Source organism: Solanum tuberosum, unplaced genomic scaffold (genome assembly GCF_000226075.1).
Source record: "Solanum tuberosum cultivar DM 1-3 516 R44 unplaced genomic scaffold, SolTub_3.0 scf00410, whole genome shotgun sequence".
NCBI classification, from domain to species: domain Eukaryota; kingdom Viridiplantae; phylum Streptophyta; class Magnoliopsida; order Solanales; family Solanaceae; genus Solanum; species Solanum tuberosum.
The window spans coordinates 23,078-42,930 of record NW_006239326.1 but is presented as its reverse complement, the minus strand read 5'-3'; the positions used below and the strand labels follow the sequence as shown (position 1 = coordinate 42,930).

The window sequence follows — 19,853 nt, the reverse complement described above, 5'->3', positions numbered from 1 at the left end:
GCTGGTCACCAAATGAGCTCAATTTCAACAATGGAGAATCTCCTACTACAATGGTTTGTTTGTTTCTAAATCTCGATTTTCTTTCGATTTCGTTAAGTTTTCTTTCAATTTGTTCCTAAATTTTAACTATTTCTGTTTCTTCATTTTGATTTTCCAGAAATCCCCAACTCACTCTGCTGTTGCAAGAACAGCTAGCTGGTCACCAAATGTTCAAGAATTAGGTGGTTCAGTTAACAATGGAGAATCTCCTACTACAATGGTTATACTCCTAAATCTTGGCTTTTCAGTTTCAGTTTCTTTTTCTCAATGTTGGGTGTTTTTTATTGAAAAAAAAATAATCGAGGGTATTTTGAAAACAGTCAAGGTAGTGGTAAGGCGTGTACACTCTACCCTCTCCATACCCAACTTTGTGGGATTTCACGGAGTTTGTTGTTGTTGATTTCAATGGAGATCTTACGTTTTGTTTGCTGTAATATGCAGAGGTTGAAGAGAATGAAAGATGGAATGAGAGAAATGAGACAATGGTGTGACCTTATGATTCAAGAAGAAGAAGAAACTTTCCATGAAGAAAACAAGATTGTAAAGGTATATTGAATTTTTCATTTTCTGTGTTTGCTGGTGTTCTTGATCATCTGTTTAATTTTAAATACTTAGAATTAGTTGAGTTTACTGTGATTAGGGGTTCTTGCTGTTTTGGTTAATGTTCATTATAGAGCAGAAAAGATCTACCTTTTAAGCATTTAGAACTAGTCTTGTTTACTATGATAGGGTTTTGCACTTGAGTGGAGGGTCTTTCGGAAACATGTCTCTCTACCTCCACAGATCCCACTTTTTCATTTACTAATGGATGTTTTTTTCTTGGTTTCGACTAGGATGATGAGATAGATAGTGGAGGAGAAGCATTGTGTGAGGAGGCTGTATGGGTGGAAAGAATGGGGAACTGTCTGATTCTTCATTTCAAGTGTCCTTGTGGTAAAGGATATCAGATTCTGCTATGTGGAAATAACTGCTACTATAAACTCACCAATTTCTGAAACTTTGTTTCACTAAAGAAGGGGACTAATTGGGATCAGATTCACTTAATGATCATACAAGTCTACTTTAGCTGCATATCATTTTAGTCTAATGTGTAAACTTTGCTTCATTCCTTTTGGATTTGTGTATACGTATGCATATAATGAAGGAAATGAAGTATACTTTGGAACCACAAGAATATAAAAAAACTTGTTCAAAGCTGGAGTTGTACAAGAAAATTACTCAAGGAAAATGGGAAATGTCAAATTTTCACATTGCAATCGACAAGCAAATTACATCCAATGACTACAGCCAGCCATTGTGATTGTGAAATTTGCAGCTAGAAAAATGAGCTCTATAGCCCAAGGAAAGAAAACTGAACATACGTTTACAGCCTGAATTTATTCTTCGGAAACGCAGACAAAAGATGCACAAAAGTTACAGGATTAGATAGTACTAACAATATCCTTGCCTAAAAGAGGCAGATATTTGCTTCTAGCTCAACCTTGATAATACACCTATGCTTTTACAAAGTACGGGATGGCACACCACGGCCTCTGCCCCTACCACCACCATAACCATAACCATATCCATTTCCATTCCCGTTTCCGTTTCCATATCCATATCCATATCCACCTCCACCTCTTCCATAATATGAACCTCGAGAACGTCCACCACGTCCAGGACCACGACCACCCCGGCCGCCCCTGTATCTTGAGAAATCTCCGAATGTCTGCACCCATCAAACAAGATTAGTTTCTTGAAGAAGAACCATACTTGGGAAAGTAGAGCATAAGAATCAGATATACCTCAACATCTATCTTCCTTTGCTCGGAGAACCTGGTCCTTCCATGATTTGAGTCATGGTCAAGTGCATTACTTGACAAAGAGTCGAAAAAGTCATCCTTATTGTAAACAGGCTGCAGGAAAGAAAAGGTAGATTAAACACAACACACAAAACTAGTACCAAAATTCATGGTCAAGGGTATGCATTAGAATTGAGGTCGAAGAGAATTTAAGTAAATACCTGGACATCAATCTTAGGAAGATCATCCTCATATTCGTTGTAAGAGATATCCTCATCACTGTCATTTCCATCTCCTTCTCTGTTACTTTTGCCAAGATGGCCCCATACTTCATCTTTCTTGAACTTCTCATTCATGGCCATAAAATCAAAATCTTCTTCGAACTTTGTTACTGGTCTAGAAACCTGGCAAGGAAGATAATCAACCTATCTCATTAACTACACCAAGCAAAGGCCAAATCCACTATAAATCACAAGCCCGACCAAAGCAATTCAAAAGTCAATTAACTGAAGGACTGCTCTAATGCATTAAGATTAACCTTAGTAAATCCATTTAAGCAGCGAGTCAAATGATGGAATGCACAAATTATGGACTTAAGACTCATTCTTCAATGTAAGACTACATGAAAATATTGTACGGTAGAGTCAAAATACTGATAGCAAATCCTAGAAAAAAGAAGAACATATAAATATATATATATCGCTAGCTGTCATGTTCACACAGCAGAAACCCGAACAAACATACTAGTTTAGCCAGTATAACAACCATCACAACTGCAAAACAGGGTAAACGACAATGAAACTCGAGCGATCAGACAAAAGTGGGGATCATGTACCAGTCTGCTACTTGTAATCAAACCTACCCACATAACTTGTATCGCCATGCACACTCAAATGCTTGGTGATGCCACCAGAACTAACAACAAATACTAGCAAATCAGTGTTCTAAGAAATACTCCGCCTACAGAGTTCCCTACAATGCATGGATATATTGTGTTAGTGTTTGAATTAACTCAACTAGTTTAAATTGAATGCAAGAATCTTGGACTAATCCCCCTTTGGCCATTCATCAAAGAAAAAGTTCTCATTGAAAGGGGCAGATTTGGAATTTGTGACCTCCATTAAAGGACTTGTAACTCCAGACTGAAACTATTTACAAAGAACAAAATAGATTAAAATATAACACATCAGATGCAGTTACGACTACAATGCCATAAAAATGTATGGGCTGATAATGGCGGCTTAAATATGCACATAATTCATTACCCCCATTCCTCTTCCACCACGCCCTCTGTAGTTGACATAACGCGGCTGATATGGAGCTCCATTTGTCTAGAAGAAAAGAAAATGAAAGAAGATTATTAGCTTCCCAAACAATATCATATGATTTTGCCACCACATCATTGTGAAGAACATCACCAGTCTTTCCCTTTTTATTCTGGACGGGTCTAATTTTCTTGCTAATGATCCATGATGAAGAAATGGAAGCAATAAAGGGAAAAGAATAGAGGCATTCAGAGCAGTGCAATGTTAAGAATGATTAAAAAATTGGTCACTAAAAGTATTTTTCATAACCAAGCAGCTCCTAAATATTCAACACGCTCCGGCATAAGTGTAAGCATCAAATACAGTCAAGGTAGACAAGAATTATTACTATGTCACTCAAGTGAATCCTCACCAGAATTCTTTCTCTTAATGAACTTCCTTCATGAGTCTAATTTTATTCTTTAAAATAGATTCTTTTTTTTGCTTTTTGTTTTTGAGAAATGTAACAGTTAGTCTATATTTATCCACAGGTATACTACCTCAAAAGTGTAGTTCCCCTCCAAAAACAGATTCTTGATAAAGAGATAGCAGCAATAAAACAGAAGTAGAAGTAAATGTACCAAGAGGACTACAAGTAAAGATTGACAGGAAACTGGACACCATATTAAATACAATAACCATGGTTATTGTCTAGAGCAGACTGCATAACAACCTTATAGAGGCATCTAGCCAAATTCACCCGATGTTTTATAGAATTATCTCCTTCTCTCACTATGATAAATAAACAAACTATCAAATCAAAAGACTTCATTAATATTTGCCAGAAAAGGCAGTTAAAAAGTATGCTAACTAAGTACTTAATCAAGTATTCCAACTTAATTACAGATAGCCCCCTTAAGTCGCAAGCATCCGCTATTGATTTTTTTCAAATTAAAAGTTCAAAAAAGATGACAATACCTTGGGTAATAGGATTTGATTAGCCTAATATTGTCCACACAGGGAAGATCAAGAATGCAAAATAAATGAATTAAGTAGATAAAATAACACTTGGTAATAGAATGAATAATCGTAAAAGAGCACCTTCTGCACACGCGTCTGGGATGGTAATGGTAATATTGGTGGCTGAGCTTCTGTTTTAGCAGGGGCTGGAGGTTCTGAAGATGGTGCAGGCAATACTTGAACCACTTCTACATCTCTTTGAGATGTCTGCATAGATTGAGTTGATGGAACATCAATTGGTCCAGATTGCAGCAGCTGCCCTGGAGTTATCAGCGACGGTGTGGGTGTCTCCACAATAGTAGATACCGATTGAGACAAAGCTGGGCTAGGTACTGGATTAGGTTTATTAGATACTGGCAGAACAACGGGATTTACATCAGGACTTGTTGACAAAGGAGGCAAAGTCGGTAAACTAGCACTTAATGTCGAAGTGGGCATAGCAGAAACAGAAGCCTTCTTTGAAATTGCACTGGATATTGTTTCAGTCACAGGTACCACAGGTTGCAGCGATGGCACAGTTGAAGGCAAAGTAGCAGCAGGTAAAGAACTAGAGGTTAAACTAGTAGTTGTTGGCATCAATGAAGAAGGGTATTCTGGGAAGTTTGGCGCCTGTAGGCTTGATCCTCCAGTTGGCAAAGACGAATTGAAACCAGAAAACTGCATCTGCGGCATGGAAGGAGGCATGGCAAGTCCAGGAGGAGGACGAAGCAAAGATTGTTGCTGCATTTGTGGTAATCCATTGGGTGCACCATAAAAACCTTGCCAATACATTGGCATAGCAAGTCCACCAGCACCGGCATTTGGAGGGGGAGGAGATGGACCCCAAGATCCCATATTACCTCCAGGTTGATACAAAGGCAGGCCACTTTGGAATGTTGAGCCAGGATGTCCCGGCTGTGCAGAATGGGAACTTAGATCAGTCAAAGATCCACCAACAGCAGCAGGTAAACTTGCCGATGTGGTAGGTGGTCGAGGATAGTGAGACTGGAAGGTTGGTTCAGAGGAATTAGAATTCAATCAAAACATAATAATAAGCATTTGTGCAATTTCTTTTTACTTACCTGTATAATAGCTGGGTCGTTATTTATAGGTGGTGTAGGTTGAAGAGGTGGCGAAGACTTAACTTGTAAATCCTGCAACAAGCAAAACACTTTATTGAAAAGCTGGGCCAATGCAACTCATCTATGAAACATTAATTGTGCAAATATAAAGTCTGCATTTAAAGATACCGACCTGACATGCAAATATATCCAATATGATGCACGGTATGATTAATAATTTTCCTCTCAGCCTCACCCTTTTTGAAAAAACTAAAACTTTTTCCCACCCTTTCCTTGAGTATTCTTACTTTCATCCACGAAAATCCTCTGCCTACCTCTCATGTTTCTCAATTATTAGGTACCACTTTAAGTAGGGAGACCGAGCTTTATACTTTAAATTCTCAGGTTGCTGAACAAGTATATCTAGCTCTACATTTTGACCAACAAGATTCCTCAACTAATGCCAACTCAAAATGCTACAAAGGAAATGACTTATAATGAATATCAGTGCACGTGGCCTCTTCTTCACTTCTCCATAGAATTGCTAATCCGATAATCACATCAAAAGGATATCGGCACTATCATATTACCTAAGGACCACGCTAAAAAACAAAAACTCGGACTTAAGGGTCATTTAACCAAATGTAGCGGCTACATAGTGTAATGAACTTGTGTCTTGACCACAAAGATCAAAAGAAAGGTAAGAGCTAAGAAGAAAAACAAGTCTAGGCTTTTATTTAATGCCTTTTGTCTTTCCAACATCAACCCCGAAGTTAGGTTCTTCATATAATGGAGAAAATTGCATATCTCAGAGTACCATAAAACTGAAGAGAAGCTTGCTCCAACTTTTGAAATAAGCTTTTGAACAATTAAAACACTAGAAACTCTTTGAAGATATAAATGGACTTAAAACATCTACCGAACTATTAACTAATAAATAAAAGGAGAGAGATCTCATAGAACCAACAAAACAATGCCAGGAACTACATGAAGGCATTTCAGTATAACAAGCAACCAAAAAACATAAAATCCCATAGCAGACTAAGGTCAGAGCATATTACCTTGATATCACTTCCACGAAAAAGTATGTATTCATAAGTCTTGTCACTTGGAGGTACTTGAGGCCCATCCTTTTTTCTTCCCTCTGTTCCAAATGATCTTACTGCAATGACAAATCATAACCAATTGCCAATCCTGTAAGTCACTTTATACTTTCATTGAACACATTGTTAATAACAAAAGTTCAACCTAGAAAACACTATCATGGTATAAGTGCAATAAAACTCAAATTTGCTAAATTTTCCAATCTTTCTCCTCCTTTAGTTGGAGTGTTGGACAAAGCTTAACCTTTTTGCTTGACTTTCAAAATAGCTTTACCCCATCGCCATATCAATATCATGATAGTTCAGAAAGTAGGGCCATAGACATGATTCAATGTAGGGATTGATTTCACAATGTCGCTTTGAATTTGTGAAACAACAAATACACATAAAAATTAACTTAGTTCCAATTTTTCTCTGCAATAAATTATATTAACTGACCATCACAAGTTCAATTTTGTTACAAAGAAAGCAACCACCTCCCTGATACAACTTTACAGCAATCATGTTAATTCTTACTAAGGTCCCAACTTTATATGCTCTCAATTCTACATGCATGAGCACATCCTTACACGAACACACTCAAAAAAATACAAGAAAACAATTCTCAAAAACTCATCAAAACACCTAATTTAGATCATTTTTGCTCTGAGAACAATAAAAATCTCAGCTTCCTATGATCTTTAAGTGATTCATATAATCAGTAATGGATTTTTTTAAAATATCGAAATCACCAAAACATATAAAATTAAGAGATAAACCAACTAATGTACTAATATAGTACAATAACCCAACAAAACACATCAAAGCTCATAATTCAATTCAAGCTTCCTATTAAACAGAAAAAAAACTAAAAAGGAAAAATCTCAACTTTCAATAGCTTTGAAAACAAAGCACATAATTTAACTCAATTTTTCTCCTAAAACAGAAATGGAGAAAAAGCTTTAAAACTTCATTTTTCAACCAGCTTTGAGGTAAGCAAGTAACATCACCTAAAAACACAAAATCAGCTAGATAAATCAATCATCAATCAAATCAACAAGGATCTAACTTCAAAAAATGATAAAATCACCAAAATTAATAGGAAAAAACTCATTTTTTTAAATCAGCTTTGAACAAAGCACATAATTCAACTCATTTCCTCTCTTCAAAGCTAAAAATTCTCAATTTTCAACTAGCTTTGCCTAACTCCTAAGCAAGCAACATCACCAAAAACATCAAAATAGCTGGATAAATCAATCATCAATCAAATCAACAAGCATCTAACTCCATAAAAATCACCAAAATTACACTAAAATCAACAGATAATTCAAAAAAAATCCGGATAACAAATAAACAAATGAAATACCATTGCGTAGACCGATACTGGACTCATCAGTGTTGATGTTATAGAGAATGCCTTCATACCGGATCTCACTCTTCGAAGTCAAGCTAATCAAACTACCGATGTACGAATCCGCCGACGATCCACTAGATCTGGCCGATGAACTCTCCGCCGCCATAACTGTTACTAAATCTCCACTGAAAAACTCATATACCTGGAAAAAATCTAGAGAGAGAAAGAGAACGGAGGATGAGAGAGAAAGAGTTGACTAGTTGAAGATGATTATTGTGTGTAGGGTTTTTTCGTATTTCTAATTTTCTACGGCGTTTTATATTTCTTTTTTTTCATGTAATTATCGAATTTTTTTAAAGAGCTATCAAGTCTTGTACATTGTGTAAGGTGGATTGTACCTTCTGCTGCTTTTAAAATTGGATTTTTTTCTATTTTTGGAGTAAAAATCCGATATGATACATGGGTGAATTAAGACCTGATACGTAGAAAGAATAGATCGAAAATTACTCAATCATGATATATGGATGAATCATGAATCGATACGTGACAGAAAAAATAAATCGTAAAGACTCAATCAGGATACAGGAATCACGAATCGATACGTGGCAAAAAGGATTAAATTGCAGAAACTCAACCATGATATATGAATATGAATGATACGTGGAAGAAAGGAAAAATCGAAAAAACTCAACCACGATACATGAATGAATCATGAACTGATACGTGGCAGAAAGAACAAAATCGAAAAGGCTCAACAAAGATGATTTCAAATGTTATTATCAAAGTGTGATCGAAAAAGGGTAGATAGTGTCATCTCAAGAAAATTTGTCTAACTTCGGAAGTATAGGGATCGAACATTAGATCGTGATTGATTAAAATAGGGTCAAAGTCCTAATTAGATATCATATCCGGGTGAATCACGAACCGATATGTAGCAAAAAGAAGAGATTAAAAGTGAAATAATAAAGATAATATCAAATAGTATTCTAAAAACATGATTTAGAAGAATAATTATATTCATGAAAAGATTTGAAGTTTAGATAATATTAATCATGATTAATGTTATTTCAATATAACTCGTATGACTCTAAAAGAACAGGGTCAAACATCAAATTGTGATCGATCAAGATAAGGTAAAAAAATATAGTCATTAGTATGAGATCTTCACCATCTGTGTAATCACTTAATAACTCAACATTATCACATAATATTTAGTTAGTTATTTATCTACTATTCAATTTCAATGTAATCATTTAGCTTATGCATGTGTTACAATGTTAAAAGAGACAAATAATGTCTAATAAGTGATTTCTTTTCATTCGTTCAAGTTTTAGTGAACAGAATTATTTAGTACATGTTACTAACAAAAGATGACAAATGTCTTATGAAGCTAGTTGAGATATGTGCAAGGAGGTCCTAAATATCATAATTATCAAAATAAAAAACTTGTGAATTTTTCATGTTTCAATTGATAAAAGAGATCTTTTACTAATATAAGTGTTATTTAGTGTCCGAATTTAATTTTGCAATATATATTGAGATTTTCCCCTTAAAATACATAATATTTGCACGCAAGCAATATCTAATCCTAATTGAAATCGCGCGAATACCATATCTGATTTTAACAATATGTGTGCATGTATTTTCAAAGCAAAAGTTAGATGTATACATATGTATAAACATCAAATGTATGTGAAGGAGCACTGTTCTGGGCCACATAATGATTTTTTAATGGGCCACAATATCAGGCCCTTGCATATATACATGAACCCAATGAATGATAATTTGAAAACAAAAGCCCAAGAATGGTAACAAAAGCCTCTTTCTGTTCAAAAGAAGGTTTTATGGGATAAAATTCATAAAATAGTCATGATATCTCGCTCTCGGTAACAAGATTGAAACCTATTGCAATAAAAACTTCACTAGTCTAGTAATAATATTCTTGAGTTATCCTCTCCAGCATACAAAGCTATTGTCGAACCCACAATTACCATTGTGGCTCTGCCCCTGATTGGAGTGCTTAGGTTTCTATATGGTAAATATAAATACCTATACACACATGCCACTCGATGTTGATACCAATAACCATGTTAACTCACCATGGTTAACAAGATGATAGTATATATTAACTAACCATAATTAAAGTAATTGAATTTTATGTATAGACACATATCATACGTCAATTGATTTAATATAAACATAGACACCGTGCAGAGAAGTTTAACCCTAGGGAGGTAGTTGAGGGTGTTTTTTAATTGATTTTTGTACAAGTGAAGGGTTTTAAACCCTAGCAACCTTTTTTTAAAAGAAAAAAATCTTACCTGATGTTCAGTATTCTTATTAGAGTCCGATTAAATTTGAATTCGCATCGAGAAGTCCCACATTGGGGGTAAAACACTCCCTAACAAAGACGACTCCATACCCAAGGGGACTCGAATGTGACACTTCTGATTAAGAATGAAAGAATACTTACCACTTCGCCATAACCTTTGTCGATAACACTAACAACATTCATGTCCAAAGCATGATGTCTACTATGTGAGGCCAAAAATGAGAGGGGGGAAAGAGAGAAAATGACTTATCAACTAAATAGGCCTGACTTGCAAAAATTAATGTGGGCTACTCCCCTTTGTATAGCCATTAGCCTGTCCCTCTTCACAATATTTGTGGTCCTAACCATACAAGTTCCCTTCCTACATTAATATATCATGAACCCTTCATCTATAAAGACATAATAACCCCTAAAAACCATAAAAATCAAGTTTGTAATATCTAATTAATAGTAGTAGATATATATTCTTTTTCTTATTTATTGTTTTATTCTTCTAAATTAGAATTTGATGGATCAGTTGTGTTTTTGGTGAAGTATTTTTTCAATTTTAACGAAAAATGTATACATTTTAATTTATATATTTTTCAAATTACAAGTAAAAGAAAGATCTATGTTAAAGAAAATATTTGGGTTTCTAGGTCTTTAATCACTATAATTAGTGACGTTTCTAGAGTCCATGCTCAAAGTAAAAAGTGTTAATCACTTTTCAAAAGATTAAGAGGAAAAAATTGAAAACAAGAAAATTATTGGGGACTATACTGTAAATAGTACTGGGCCCATGTAGGCAAAATTATAAGGACTCTATGTTCATACTACTTCCCTACTCTTACATAATGCTAGTAATATAATGAAATGAATTTACACTCCTTAATTCATATATTTATCTTCATTTTTTTTTTCATATGATGGTAAGTGTATGTATTGAGTTTTCGACTAAATTCATATTCATTCATTGTATAATTCATTTTTGAGATTGATACTTCCAATAAGATTTTTTCTATTTTTGAAAATTTGAATTTAAAATCCTTTTAATTAAGGATAGAGGGATCTCAGCTACCGCACCGATCACCACAAGCCAGATTGGTACATCTATTTTCTTGAATAATTGAAGATCATTATTTATCCTCTTGCCCTACTTTCATTTAAGGAGGGAAAATGAATACTCATAGGTCATAAAAAGGACTCTATTGCAATCATTGCATCAACTTTAAATATATACCAAGTTTTATACACGAAAAAAATAAGTGGAAATGTAAAAAATCATTAGTATTTGTAAATATAATTCTACTATATGGTAATAAATATTGGTTTGATTATAGTTATCCCCTTAAGAGTAAATAAAAACTTTAAAATTATTTAGAGTGTATCATTTAAAAAAAAAAAACATTAAGAAAAATCACTCTTAAACTTGATGCGAATTATTAGTTGCATTTTCGAAGTATTGATTGCTTTAAAACACCCATTACTTGACTAACTGAATTAAATACACCCTCGATTTTGCAACATGAGTGAAATACACCTTAAATTCTCACCTAGTTTAAGAGTGTTTTCAACACTTTTCACGGCTTTTTATTAAGGGTCACATGCTTCTACGTACAAGAGTTTGAGAACATTTGCTATTTATGTAGCAGATTGGTGGTGTATCGAAGTTTAGTTTGTCAAGTAGAGGATATTTTTAAAGCTGTCAATAGTTCGAAGACGAAACTAGTAATTTACGTCAAATTCTTGAGTGTTTTCCATACTTCCTTTTTAAAGAAAATGTCACACAAACTAAGACTAAGAGAGTAACAAAAAAGATGTCAAATTTAATAAGTCAAATTTTAACTGTATTTTTGAGTTAAAATAAAATTAAAGTTTTTAGACTTGGGAAAGTAATGTAAAATATTAAATTAGTCTGAATATTTTGGAATATATTTTTACTAAATCTAAAGCTATGTCAACACAAGATCAAGTTCCAAAAAAAGTAATGGAGCACTTTCTAAAGATTATTGAATTATGTATTGTCTTTTCAATCTGTTAAAAATGTAAATCCAACAACACAAAGGCATTCACCCAAAGACAAAAACTACCTTTGTCTTTCATGCATTTACATGCACCTTCCCTAACATCATGGTCCCCCTAACCTCCAACAAAATCAAGAAAGGTGAAAAAAAGAGTGAAATCCTACCTACTTACTACGTTAGGTAAATTTAGAGACGGATTTATAATTTAAACTTTATGTGTTCGAATATCAAGCTTGACGAGAGAAGAAGGTTGTCGAGATCAATCAATAAGGATAAGATTGTGTATGCTTACCTTCCTAAGACATCACTTATAGAATTACACTGAATTACATGTTGAATTCTTCGTTGAAGTATATGATCATCTTATCAAAATGTTTAAGTTGTTAGAGAGAATACACTTTTATTAGTTAATTATATTCTCAATACGCCCCTCACATTCAAGCCTGATTCTCTTTCACGGGCCAAACACATAAAAATTCTTTTTGATATGCATGGTTGTGTGATTCAATCTCAAAAACTCTATTTGTTTTGATATCATATTGAAGTGTGTGACCATCTCATTTAAAAATTTAAGTCAGAATTAAAGAACACATTTTTATCAGTTAATTATATTCTCTACATTCTTTTGATCTTTTCATACATTTACTCCTTTATATTTTAACCATTACTTTCAACAGTCTTCACTAGTAGAGTAGTACTACTAGTTACTAATGCCACACTTCAAAAGTTCAAATATGACACACTTGAAATCGATACAAATTTTTCACTAAGACACCTTAATTAAGCCCTATTTGATGTGAAAATCACGCAAATTGCTAAGTCAGTAAAAAGGAACAATCCAACGAAATCTTTCAATTTCTTATTCTGCTATGTTCAACTCTATGTATTCCTATTCGTAGAGTACATTGAATATATAGAAATAGCTATAACATAGTTTTTCTTATTCATATTAACAACTACTCTATGAGGAATGTTTTTATGCAATGCTAACGGCGTACAACTTGATGAAAATGTCTAAGTATAAATTCGTGTCAACTTTAGATCTCACCACATATATTCAATCATAAATTTTTGTTTTATGAAAACTTTAAAAAATCACAACTGTTTTAGTTGAGATTACCTTAATTGCTTTTAATGTGGAGCATTGAGAAGTGTGCAATAATAGGCTTTTTTTAGGTGCAAAGATCCTAGACTTATGTGTTATATATGTCCTCTGTGTTTCCCTTCTGGCTTTCTGCCACTCTACTCTTCTCTTATTCTACCTTAGCTTTCTATAAACATTTTTAACAAGCACCTTCCTTCTTTACTTCTTTGTTCCCTCCATTTCCCTGTTTGATTGGATACTTTTACCATTTTCCACCACTGCCCCAATAAAACAAAAAAGTACACATTTTTTTTTATATTTATGAAATGAAAGCATTTTAAGATACCCCCTCTTGGAGTTTCTTCAATGTTATAAGTTCTAGTTTGGCTTTAAACACTTTTCTTGCATAGTTGACAAAGTTTATTACTTTCAAGATTTTGTCAACCCAACTCACTTTCAAGCATTTTTTTGGGTTTTAAAGAGTGATGGGGGTCTTCAAGAACTTGTTTATGTGATAAAGTTGTTATCTTTGATCACTTTGTGTACTCATTTTCAAGAAATTTTAGCTTCAAAAGAGTGATGGGGGTCTTCAAGAACTTGTTTGTGTGACAAAGTTGTTTTCTTTTAACACTTTGTGAACTCATTGTGTGATAAAGTTGTTATCTTTGAACACTTTGTGTACTCATTTTCAAGAAAATTTAGCTAAGATAGGGGTCTTCAAGAATTCTAACTAGTTTGTCTATGTGACAAAGTTCTAAACTTTCAAGAATTTGTCAACTCATTTTCAAGAAACTTTTTTGTCTACAAAAAGTGATGAAGGGTTTCAAGAATTCAAGATTGTGTGTGTTAGTTATCTTCTTTCTCCTCCATTTTGGTGTTTGGTGCAATGGTGATACTGAAAACATGGGAGCTCAAATGGAGAAAAATGAGATAAATTCTCTTTACTCAACCATTCAAGGCTTTGTTGGTAAATGGTGGAATGGTTCAGATCTTTATCCAGATCCTTGTGGTTGGACTCCAATACAGGTAACACAAAAAAAATTACATAATTTTTTTCACTTTTTAGTTACTTTTCTGCCTTAAGGATTCTGTTAAGTAAAAAGGTAAAAAAAAAAAAAAAAAAAAAACTATCTTTTTTGTGCATATGGTTCTAATTGTCCTTTTATTATTTTGTGGTATACATGACAAGATATGACTTCTCATTGTATATAGATTGTTTTAAAGCTTTAAGTGGCAATTTTTTACTATGACATATAATCAAAGAAATTGATAGTATATTTGGAATGATAGCTAATTAGCCATAGAAGTTTGATGAACCAAACTTCAATAATGAATATCAGTACATTCTTGGCTTGTTTTGTTTAGCAGTTTTGACAGACCAACATAGACAGAATATGTTTTAAAACACAATGATAATACAGGACAGGACAGAGCTTATACTAAATATACTCCGTTCGTTTCAATTTGTTTGTCTGGTTTTGATTTGACACGTAGTTAAAGAATGTACCATAGTTTTCTTTAATCTTGTGGTTTTAAACATGTTATGTAGAAAGTACAAAAGATGCATTCTTTTTGGAACATACTAAAAACGGAAGTAAGACTAACAAATTGAAACGGAGAGAGTGAGAGTGATATAGTTGATGCATTATACTCATATTTCTGATTTGTTTTGTTTCTATTTCCTCTGTCCAGGGTGTATCTTGTGACCTGTTTGATGGTTTTTGGTATGTTACTGACTTAAACATTGGACCTATACATGATAATTCTCTAAGTTGTGCACCAAATGTGGAATTCAGCTCCAATCTGTTCACATTAAAGCACCTAAAATCTCTCACATTTTTCAATTGTTTCGTGTCGCCTCGCCATCATCCAACTTCAATCCCAACAGAGAGGTGGGAGTTTCTTGCTAGTAGTTTGGAGTCACTCGAGTTTCGATCAAATCCCGGTCTCATTGGCCAAATCCCAAGTACATTTGGTAGACTCATAAAGCTCCAATCTTTAGTACTAGTAGAAAATGGACTCTCTGGTGAAATGCCACAAAGTCTTGGGAATTTAGTGAACTTGAAAAGACTAGTTCTTGCTGGAAACAAACTCAACGGCGAAATCCCGGATACTTTTGGAAGGTTCACTCAACTTTTGATATGTGATTTAAGCAGAAACAAACTATCTGGTGTCTTGCCTAAACCATTATTTGGAGGTTTGATCTCACTTTTGAAACTTGATTTGAGTTACAACAACTTACAAGGCAAAATCCCACAAGAGATCTCACAATTGAAGAATTTAACACTTTTAGACCTTAGTAACAACAAGTTATCAAGTGGATTACCTAAGTCAATTCAAGAAATGACATGTTTGGAGGAGTTAGTCTTGTCAAACAACCCAATGGGTGGATTCTTGGATGTTCTTGATTGGTATAGCATGATAAAGTTAACAACTTTGGATTTGTCAAACATGAATTTGACAGGTGAGATACCTAAGTCTATAGTAGAGTTAAAAAAGTTAAGATTTTTGGGACTTAATGACAATAAACTCATTGGTAAAATCCCAAAGAATCTTGAAAATTTGCCTAATGTAAGTGCTATTTACCTATATGGTAACAATCTGACAGGTGAACTTCAATTCTCTCAATGGTTTTATAGGAAAATGGGAAGGAGATTTGGGGCATGGGGGAATCAAAATTTATGTTACACTTTTGGTTTGGTGTCAAGTGATGTTCCATTTGGGGTAAAACAGTGTCAACAAGAACTCAAGTTTGTTATTGATGTTGAGATGAACTCAAGTTTTGTGGATTTTCAATCTTCAATGGGATATTTGAATGATTGTGGGATTTGGAGATGTTTTGTAGTTGAACTATTCATGGTTATTCTACTATTGTTGAAATGAAAGGAATTTGACAATAGTGATTTACCCTTTTTTTTTTTTGATATTTTGTTGTTGTTTTACTTGAAATGTACCACACATTTTGGTTTGTCTTTTAACATATGAATGAATGAATGTACATATTTTACCCTTGTTGGACTTGGAAGAAATTTCATTGAATTGTGATGGATTTTTCAATAAGTGAAGAACAATAGAGGTATATTCCCTCCGTCTCAAATTATATGTCGCGGTCAAGGGTGTTCAGGGTTTGGTTATTGGTCAAAACTGAATCAAATCAATTTAATCGATTGTAAAATTATTGAAAACAAATCAAATCATATATAATATATATACATTTATCAACTTGGTTGTTGTTGATTTTGGTTTTGAGTTGGTTTGGTTATTCGATTATTAACGATACACGAAAATTTAAAAAATGCATGTTATGTAATGAAGTTGTTATAGTGAAATGTCGTTGTAATGAATGTTATATGATTTTGCTCAAGGTGGAGGTCAATTAGCTCAGTATTGTCACGAAACTGATAAATGCATAATATGTATTTACATATTAACTGTAGTAAATTGAATTAATTTGATATAACTACCTGATACATGTAAGTATTTTCCTCCCTTACACCTCTATTATTATATAGTGTTGAAATGAATTCAACTAATATTATAAAAGATGTGAAAAATTATATATTTTCAATTGCTTCGAAATATTTAGTCTTCCTTTATTTCTTACTTATCTCTAAATTTATACTCTCTCCATCTCAAATTATTATGGAGGTTTCGAAAAATAGTTTTTATTGGTACGGTAAATAAAACATAACGGACCAAGGTAACTAGTAACTGTTCATTTTTCTTACTCTAGGAACTATTTAGTTTTTTTACTTTTTACATTAGTTACCAAAGCAGACCAATGTCATAAAGCTCCAAAAATAAATAAATTATGTACACTTTTCTGCCGCATAAATGAATTGAGTCAAAAAATTTAACTTCAGTTTTTGTCATCTTTTTTTCTTACCTACCCTATCGAAACACGATCAATAATGTTTCCACTTATTCTCTAATCGTATTTAAAGTATGATAACAAACTTTTGATATTTTTACCTGAAGTTTGATTTGTCAAGTTAAAATTAATTCAACATTTTTACTTGAAGTTTGGCTCGCCATTTGCCAATGTCAAACATCCGACAATCGTGATTGAAGTTTAGTTTGTCAAGTTCAAACTTCAAACACGCATGTTTGATGATTTTGTTAGCTAGTCTAGTTTTGCGAGGGGTGGAATGTCTATTTTTTCTAGCTTCACCTCCCCTCTTTTTGAAGGATAAAGTCATGTTTATCTTTGCGTTATAATCGGAAGCTAAGGTCAAATCCTCTTATAACTTTCTTCCTGATTTATAACACCCCAGATGATCTGGGAAAACTTATACCAACAAAAAGAAGTTTGAACTATCAATCTTCATTCCTATCGATATTTTCAAGTTTTTCCAACATTTACTTATTTCAAACTCAATTTTCACATTCGAAATTCAAAACTCACTACTTCAACTTATAACAACAACAATTTTATCTAGCTAAACAATATGAATCTGAATTAATCAGGTCAATAGATTTTCGAACCTTAATACTAGTAGCTAGAAGATGCTATATAAGTTAGATGTGGCAGTACTATTTTGTTGGTGTTTAGCAAATACAAATCATTCTTGTTTATATTATGTAGATTTTCAACAGTCTGCACACACACACACACACATATAATATAGTGCATGCTGCATATATGGTACAATTTTTTTGAATTGTGGTCCTAACTAGATGATGATGATGAAAGGGAGGGACTATATGTATATAATGTACACTTTTTTCAAGATTAGATGAATTTAAAGATGTGTCAGCTTAGCTACCACACTGCTTCTTTGATCCAGGCTTATCTTGTTCTATAGTTTGTTTAGTGTTTGGTTGTAGTTATTTTGGATTTCGATTGATTTGAAGTTGTATCATATAAATTTCATTAAAGAAATAAGCGTTCAGGTCTTTTTCATTTTCATTATTTGAGTTTGATATTTTTTATGACGTACCCGTGATGATTATTATTTTTTCTATATTAATTTTTATGTGTTAGACTTCCGAATTTGGTGTTTCTAGCTAAAGATAACGAGATTTAATTATCTATTCAATCACGACTCGTGATGATTATTACTCTCTCTAATTCAATTTATGTGAGTACTTTCCTTTTTATTAGTCCGCTTTCAAAAAATATATACTATATATCATATTTTCTTATTTAGAAATTATTTAATTTTAAATGGTATATTTTACATATAATGAGATGAATGTAGTCATATTAATATGTATGTCTTGGTTTAGATTGCAAGTATAATTTTTTTTCTTTCTTCATTTAACTTTATGTCTAGTTAAGTATTGATATTCGGCTAGAAATATTATATATATTTTAAGTAGGGAGGTCAAATGAGCGAAGTGAACTAAATTTGATCATATGAAAATCGATTGAATCTATATATATATATATATATAAAGCTGAATCTTCAACCCGCTGATGTGGCATCCCCCAATGATCAAGAAATCTATTTATCTATTTTCTCATATTTTTGGAGGATTTTTTCTCTTATTTTCAAACCTAAATTGGTTCTAATTAGTTACTGTTTAATTTCCTCAATTTAAGACTATAATAATTAATGGGTTTAAATTAATTAAAGTTTAAGAAAGATAAAAGATACCGTTTAAAATTCCAATTCTTAATTGTAATTAGTAGCCCTTAACTGTTTCCTCAAATTAAGGCTATAATAATTGGAGAAATCGTTTACAATTCTAAATTCAGAATTAATGCTTTTCAACAACCAAAATATTAAGGTCCTATAAAATCATACTTCATTATTTAATTCCCATTTATCTTTTCTTTCTCTTTATAAATTTCTTTGGGTTTGATGATTTGCTAATACTATTCTAATAGTTAATAGAAAAGATGTCTAACTTTATATTGTCTAATTTGGCAGGAAGTTCAAAATGATTTGAAAAGATCTTCCCATGGAAATTATATCAATTTTTATGGAATATTGTGAAGGTGAGAACAACGTCTGAACTTTGGTTATCATGCAAAGTTACATTAATGTTCTTATAATTTATATTATTTTTTGGTTTTTTATATTGTATTTGGTATCCACATTGTAGCCTGATTATATATGGATTCACAATGCACAAGGCTCCATTTGGAGTGAGCACTTCCTACTAAAGAGTTTTTTCATACTCAAGATTCGACTAGACATCTGATTAAGAGAGTAACAGTCTCTTTCAATACACCTCATCTTTTCGTATTTGTTTATAAATTTCTGCCTCCGAATAAATGTAACTTTTTAGTTTTATTGTGAAACATATCTTAATTCATGCGTAGAGTATATACATAATATTTTCGTATTGTGAAGGTAGTTGATTACTAAATTGTTGATACTGTAATGTCAATCATTTTTAAAAATGGTATCTACACACCTCCATTACTTTTGCAGACTTGAATAGTCATCAACAAAAAAAATTACCAGTGACCTCTTTAATGTGTTCTATCTCTTCCCTTTTAATTTTGTATTTTTTTTCTATTTTATTTATTTGTTTAATATGTTAACTATTGACCTTTCTTTTCTAAAATTATTAACTAACGAGTAAATATGTTTGAATAGGATTCAGTTCCCCTCTTCATTATCTTTTCTCTCTATTTCATCAAGTATACATTTAGATAAGAGATATATGTCCTATTTAAATTTTAAAGGTAAAGATTATATTAAATAAATAAAATCATAATTATAATTAATTATTTAAAGATTATATTAAATAAATAAAATCATAATCATAATTAATTAAGTAAATAAGTTTTGAAAAGTACTTTTCAAATTCGGTAAGAAAATATTTCCTACAAATTTAGATACACATTGATATCATCTTATATTTTTATATTTTAAATATTTGAATATAGGCAGCTACTCTGTTTGGAGATAAAATAAAT

At 32.5% G+C, this 19,853-nt stretch overlaps 2 protein-coding genes across 2 annotated transcripts; one reads left to right on the top strand and one right to left on the bottom strand.

The window, feature by feature from the left end:
* Nucleotides 1–1,217: 1,217 nt before the first annotated feature.
* On the bottom strand, nucleotides 1,218–7,857 carry LOC102579708 (protein decapping 5). The gene is made up of 8 exons (XM_006362458.2): nucleotides 7,573–7,857; nucleotides 6,186–6,286; nucleotides 5,146–5,217; nucleotides 4,166–5,068; nucleotides 3,086–3,151; nucleotides 2,042–2,224; nucleotides 1,824–1,934; nucleotides 1,218–1,747 (listed from the first exon to the last, which is right to left on the bottom strand). The coding sequence occupies exons 1-8, from the start codon at nucleotides 7,724–7,726 to the stop codon at nucleotides 1,541–1,543; spliced, it is 1,797 nt and encodes a 598-aa protein (XP_006362520.1). The 5' UTR covers nucleotides 7,727–7,857; the 3' UTR covers nucleotides 1,218–1,540.
* Nucleotides 7,858–12,976: 5,119 nt separating this feature from the next.
* Nucleotides 12,977–15,876, top strand: LOC102593753 (piriformospora indica-insensitive protein 2). The gene is made up of 2 exons (XM_006362503.2): nucleotides 12,977–14,005; nucleotides 14,672–15,876. The coding sequence occupies exons 1-2, from the start codon at nucleotides 13,793–13,795 to the stop codon at nucleotides 15,860–15,862; spliced, it is 1,404 nt and encodes a 467-aa protein (XP_006362565.1). The 5' UTR covers nucleotides 12,977–13,792; the 3' UTR covers nucleotides 15,863–15,876.
* Nucleotides 15,877–19,853: the final 3,977 nt, after the last annotated feature.

Excerpts from the sequence above, each read along its gene's own strand:
- LOC102579708 (XM_006362458.2), bottom strand. The coding sequence starts at position 7,726 with ATGGCGGCGGAGAGTTCATCGGCCAGATCTAGTGGATCGTCGGCGGAT. Across the intron at positions 6,287-7,572 it reads CAGTATCGGTCTACGCAATG|TAAGATCATTTGGAACAGAG; the intron begins GTATTTCATTTG and ends TTGTCATTGCAG. Across the intron at positions 3,152-4,165 it reads CCCAGACGCGTGTGCAGAAG|ACAAATGGAGCTCCATATCA; the intron begins GTGCTCTTTTAC and ends CTTTTCTTCTAG.
- LOC102593753 (XM_006362503.2), top strand. The coding sequence starts at position 13,793 with ATGAAGGGTTTCAAGAATTCAAGATTGTGTGTGTTAGTTATCTTCTTT. Across the intron at positions 14,006-14,671 it reads GTGGTTGGACTCCAATACAG|GGTGTATCTTGTGACCTGTT; the intron begins GTAACACAAAAA and ends TCCTCTGTCCAG.